The 5,808-nt window shown below is 51.7% G+C and overlaps 1 protein-coding gene across 1 annotated transcript in view; it reads left to right on the top strand.

The window, feature by feature from the left end:
• Window positions 1–1,397: 1,397 nt before the first annotated feature.
• Window positions 1,398–5,808, top strand: part of Rybp (RING1 and YY1 binding protein) — a 56,403-nt gene continuing 51,992 nt past the window's right edge. The window contains exons 1-2 of the mRNA XM_021190589.1: window positions 1,398–1,610; window positions 2,251–2,376. Of these exons, the coding sequence (XP_021046248.1) occupies window positions 1,579–1,610; window positions 2,251–2,376 (158 nt within the window). The 5' untranslated portion in view covers window positions 1,398–1,578. The remainder of the gene's footprint in view (window positions 1,611–2,250; window positions 2,377–5,808) is intronic.

Genomic DNA, 5,808 nt, shown 5'->3' with positions numbered 1-5,808 from the left:
CTGACCCTAGGGGCCAAGGCTGCTGGCCTAGGGCCATGCCTTGACGTGCACATTCCTTGGCTATCTCTGGCCCCATTGCCCCTGGGACTCCCTCCTCCCTCCTCTTCCTCCTTCAGTCCTAAGGAGTAAGTGGCCCAGGTCTGGGAGGGTGCTGACCCTTGCTTAACAGTGGAGCTGGCCCTTCTGGGCGTGCCTGTCTGGAGGACATCTAGTGCTGATCAAGCTTATCTCAGTCACATTGCCTCCCTCTTTTATTCTCTCCCTTCAGATCCCAGGACTTCCTGCTTCCCGATCTCCAGTAGCTTCAGCGGGTCTCCAGCTTTGCTCTTCTCCCAAGAGCCAGCCCTGATAAGAACCTACTTTGAGTTTGCACGTCCACCAGAGCTTGCTCTTATCTGTTCCCCACACCCAATCCCTGCCCCCACCTTTTAGCATCATCTACTGGTCTGGTTCCACCCCCCCCCCCAGGCTTCCTTTAATCTACAGACATTTTCCCCAAACCCCGGGGTTCCTTGCCAGTGCCTGGGGGTCGAGGGCCCTGAGTCACAAAACCCAGTGGGAAGAGCACGCTTGGAACAGGGCAGAAAGTGAGGGGTATCGATCTTCTCCCAATTCCAGACGCCGGAGGGTACCGAGTGGGGCCCTGGCACTTCCTAAGTGCGGGGTACAGGTTAGCGTGCGTTTCATCCAGGGTGCCCTCCCTGGGAAGAGCGTTAGGAGCCTTATTTCGCAGAGGCAGGAGCCGCGACTAGAGGCTGGAAAGCAGGCATGTGGTCGCCTGGATCTGAACAGCAACTTCCCCGGGGAAACGCCCTATTTCGGCTGCGGGGGCCCGAGGCTGCGCCACACCCTCTCCAGAGTTCCCTCCGGCGCCCCGGCCCAGGAGGCTGCAGGTCTGGCTGTCGCCGGGGAGGGCCGCTCGGGGAAGGCGGCCACAAAGCCCCTCGTGGCAGAAGCGGCAGTGCGGGAGATGCGGGCCTCGAGGCGCAGCCCCCCGCGGCGCGCGCAAACTGCGCGGAACTACTTCAGCGGAGCGGCTGCGGGGCCAGAGTCCCAGCAGCGGCCGCACGGGGCTCGGCGGCGAGCGGGGGCCGCCACAGAGCCACGGGGGCCCGCGGGCACGGCCACGTGCTCCCTGCCGGGCTCGCACGCTCAGACGCGCCGGGGCCGCGGGGGCCACCGGCAGGCACGCGCGCCCCCCGCGCGCACACACACTCCCGGGCACGCACGCCGGCCGCCCCGCCCCCCCGCGGCGCCCCGCCCTCCCGCGCGCTACGCCCCGCCCCCGCGGCGCCGGTCGTCGACCTCTTATTGGCTGCCCGGCGCGTGACGCGCGGCGCCCGGCCCCGCCCCTCGTCAGTCACTCGGCGGAGGCGGCGCTGGCGGGGACTAGTCTCGTCCGGAGACTGGCGGCGGCAGCGGCGGCGGCGAAGGCGGCGGCGGCTGGAGCTCGAGCCCAGCAGCGGAGGGCGGGCGGGCGGCGCGGGAGGGCGGGGGCCGCTCCGCGACGCTGCGGACCGCGCTTCTCCTCTGAGCGGCGGCGCGCGCAGCTGTGGGGCGCCGGGGGCCAGCCCGTCCATGACCATGGGCGACAAGAAGAGCCCGACCAGGTACCTGCCGGGCGCCGAAGGGGCGGAAGGGGAGGGCGGCCGCGGCGGGCGGGGACACCGGCGACTAGGCCGGAGCGGCCGCGCGGGGGAGGCGCGCTAAGATGGAGACCCGGGGGCGGAGGGAGGCGGTGTCGCTCCGCTCGGGCCGGCGGCCGTGCGCGCCGCAGCCATGGCGGCTCCTCCTCAGCCGCCCTCCGCCGCCGCCGCTCCGCCCAGACAAAGGGAGATTTAACCAGGTGGGGCGGGCGGGAGGGCGCGAGCAGGGGCGGGCAGCGCGCGGCGCCGGCCCCCTCCGCGCCGCCGCCCGGCCGTCCCGGCTGCCCGCCGCCTTCGGGATCCGGCCCGCGGCCCGCGCCGCGCCCCCGCCGCCCCGCGCTCGCGCCCACGAGTCGGCCCGCTTCCTGCGCTCGGCGCGGCCCCGCGTGAGCCGCCGCCGCCGCCGCTGCTAGGCGCTCGGTGCCCGGGGCCGGAGGGGGCGCCCGGCTCCGCGCTGTCCGTCGGCCTCTCGCCTCGGTGCCCGCCAGTGGGGTGGATGGGTGGTCGCCGCGAGAAGTTTCCAGCGTCGGATTCCCGGGAATTGACGAGGGCTCACCAGCGTGTTTTCTCTCTATTCTCCCCTCGGTTCTCCACTCCTCGGAAGGCCAAAAAGACAAGCGAAACCTGCCGCAGACGAAGGCTTTTGGGATTGTAGCGTCTGCACCTTTAGGAACAGCGCCGAAGCCTTTAAATGCAGCATCTGCGATGTGCGGAAAGGCACCTCCACCAGGTACTGGAAAACGTGTGTTAGCTTCTGTTGAAAGACTTGTTTTGGCTTAATTTATTTATTGCGCGGAGGAGAGGGGAGTGATTCGTACTTTCATTATTATTGATCGCCCTCTTGCCAACTTGTTGATTACGACCCCCTTTTTTTAAAAAAGCATTTGGAGATGGGCGATGTGGTTCAGGTTGTGTGCCATTTCAAGATGCGTCCAGTACCTCGTGCTAAAATACAGGATTTATGGGAGGGATTTTCCTCAGGTTTTCGTCTTGTTTCAGACATTCACTGGATTTATTTGACATTTGCATCCTTTGGCTTGTTGCTGTTGGCTCTCACAGGGGAGAAAGAAGGGATAGTGATGCAGATTGAAGAACCTTAGACATTTTGGTATTTGCCGCGTGGAAAGTGGTTTTAATTTGCCCAGAATTAGTTTTTTCCCTGAGTTTAATGATATGGTAGTACAATAAAACTGGGTTGTGCCTTTTGTCTGTCTTGGGTTGCAAATATCCTTTTTTGCACTTGGAGATACATTCTGGAGGGTTGGAAAAGTGCATTTGTCAGGCAGGGGGCCTGATGATGTGTCTTTTGTTACTGGCTTGTGCAGAATGGTGAAGTGTGTGAGCTGTTGAGGTGAATAGACTTGAAGTTTGTGTTAATGGCTTTATGTTTAAACATTGTAAGGGATTCTTTTATATTGAGATGAGTGGTTGACTGCATGTGATAGCAAATGAGTTGAAACTATTTGTAGAGGTAACGTTAAAATTGATTTTATAGTCTTGCAGGTGTTTTAACTTTTACTTGGAATTTCTCTTGCTAAGGCTTACATTCTTATTGCTCCCATCTAAAGGGACTGTCTTTAGAACACATAAGAAAGTGAGAGTTAGCTTAGGACTCAGCAGGCATCCAGGTTGATGACTAAATGTTTCATTTCAGCAGGTGCTTGCTTTTGAATTGGCATCATCCGTTGTCACTAGTTCCACCTGGATGTTGTGAGTGAGGAGTCCTGTCAGTCTAGTTGCTACTTACATCTGGGATTAAGGAGGCTCAGCTGCAAGTATAAGTGGAATGAATTGCTCCAGTTACTGGGGAATTTTGTGAATTTCACTAACTCTTAAGAAATGAGACTTTTGAATCAAAACTCAACTGAAATTTATTTTCCTGTAAGTCGTCTTTCTCTACTAAGATAGCATCTCACTATATTTAGAGCTAATCTGGAACTGCAATCCTGTTACTTAAGCCTCCTGGGTGCTGGGTGTAGATCAGCCTCACCATATCCAGCTAGTAGGATCTTTTTTTTTTTTTTTTTTTTTTAAATAATTAAAGTAAACTAACGTCAGTTTTTTGTATCATAATTTAGTTAAATGGAAAACCCATTTCTTAGGATTCGTTCTGCTGTCTAAAATCGGAGATTCCATCACACAGCACAAAAGTTTAGAAATGTATTTGTTAACTTTAAATCAATAGTAACTGTATACTATTTATGAGTAATGTTTTTTACATGTAGAATCCCACTGAGGCCAAAGCTCTTTATTGTGGTTTTGCCTTGAGTGTTAAGTGGAGTTGATGTTAAAGGAAATGACCAGGAAACTAGTAAGAACTTGAGAACCTTGCTGGTAAAGAGAAACTTCAGCCAGATTCAAAAGTTTGCATCTGATGTATTGCTGGGAATAATTATCTCAAATTGAAATGCTTTTCAATTTTTACTTTTATTGAAAAGCCTGATTCACTAACTTTTTGGAAGCATGTGAAAGGTGTTGATTTAAGATTTTGTTTACCGCTTTCAGAGCCACAGATGACCATAGTGAAATTTTAAACGGATGTATTGGCATGCAAGGATATTTGAGTCTGTCCATTCAGAAAAAAAAAAATGAAGTACCATCTTTCAGGGCTTTATGCAGTTGAAGTCATTCATTCAGTAGGCTTTGTACAAAGTATGCAGGTGGGAAACCTTCACCAGTACATGATAGTCTTTTTTTAACCAATCTTGTTTGGATTTGGTTGTTATCAATACTTCAGAAGTCCTCATTAAGTGGAATGCAAGTGGCATTTTGTGTTCTGTATAGCTCACTGGTTTCATATGAAGAAGTGAGTATGTCCAGTGTTCATGTTCTCCAAGCCAGTGCATTCCTTCACTTAATTTTTCTTGGATATTGGCTGTACAGTATTTTTTCTTGAACCTTTTTCTAAGTAAATTTACATTTATTTTGAGTTTTGTTTTTTTTTTAAATTTATTATATGTAAGTACACTGTAGCTGTCTTCAGACACTCCAGAAGAGGGAGTCAGATCTCATTACGGATGGTTGTGAGCCACCATGTGGTTGCTGGGACTTGAACTCAGGACCTTTGGAAGAGCAATCGGGTGCTCTTACCCACTGAGCCATCTCACCAGCCCCCTTATTTTTAGTTTTAAAACATGTTTTTATTTTCTTTTCATAATTTTACTTTTTTGTTCCCATTACATCCCAATCTCACCCTTCCTCTCCTCATTCCTGCCCTTACAAATCCCCCTCCTCTTCAGAGATAAGGAAGCACTCCCCTTTCCTTCCCCCAGTCTAGTCAGGACTACACGCCTCCTTCACTGAAGTCCAACCATGCAGTCCAGGTAGGGGAGGGATCCCATGGCAGGCAGCAGAGTCAGAGACAGCCTCCACACCAAAATGTTGTGAAGGGACCACATGAAGACCAAACTGCACTTCTGCTGCAAATATAGGGGTGAGTTGGGGGAGGCTTAAATAGTTTTATACCTCCAAAGTTTCATAGGAATTTGCCGTTTTCTCTCTTGTGGCAGTGGAAAACTTAATTTGGTTTTTGGCTTGTTTTTGCAGCAGTGGGCATTAAAGTCAGTTCTATAGGAACTTCAAGCCAGCCTGATGGTTAGGATTGGGTAGTGGGTAGTAGCTGAAAATTGGCAATTTTGAAATAGTGTGTTTGCTGATACACATAGTTTTGTTGCTCTAAGCTAGTGTTTAAACAGTCTTAACTGGTTGGCTGGCCAGCAGTTATTGTGGAGTTGTTGATTACCCTTGCCTTTATTTATTGCTGCTGGCATCAACCAGTCAATCCAGGAAAACAGCTTGAAATTAGTCCAATAGGACACAGCTATTTGCCCTTTGTGGATAGCATTGATGTTCCTCAATTTAAGTAGAAAAATACTGCCCATCATCTAAAGAGCGTTTATAAAATTTCCTAGGATATGAAAGATGCTGCTGAAAGTGTGTGGGTGTTAGTTAAGGATGGTAGAGCATGTCCTCAGGTAACTAATCCAAGCTGTAAAGACTACCAGAGGTTGTATAAAGTGAGATTAGAATAGTCTGCCTTGGAAATCAGTTAGAAGGAACCTTTCCTTCCATTTCTTTTGGAAAAGAAAAACTGATTTCTACAAAATCAGTTGCTAGCTTTTTACTTCTATTAGGATGTGCAGTAGTAATTTTTTTTTTTTTT

This window comes from Mus pahari, chromosome 2 (genome assembly GCF_900095145.1).
Source record: "Mus pahari chromosome 2, PAHARI_EIJ_v1.1, whole genome shotgun sequence".
NCBI classification, from domain to species: domain Eukaryota; kingdom Metazoa; phylum Chordata; class Mammalia; order Rodentia; family Muridae; genus Mus; species Mus pahari.
This window is presented reverse-complemented; position numbering and strand designations above follow the sequence as displayed.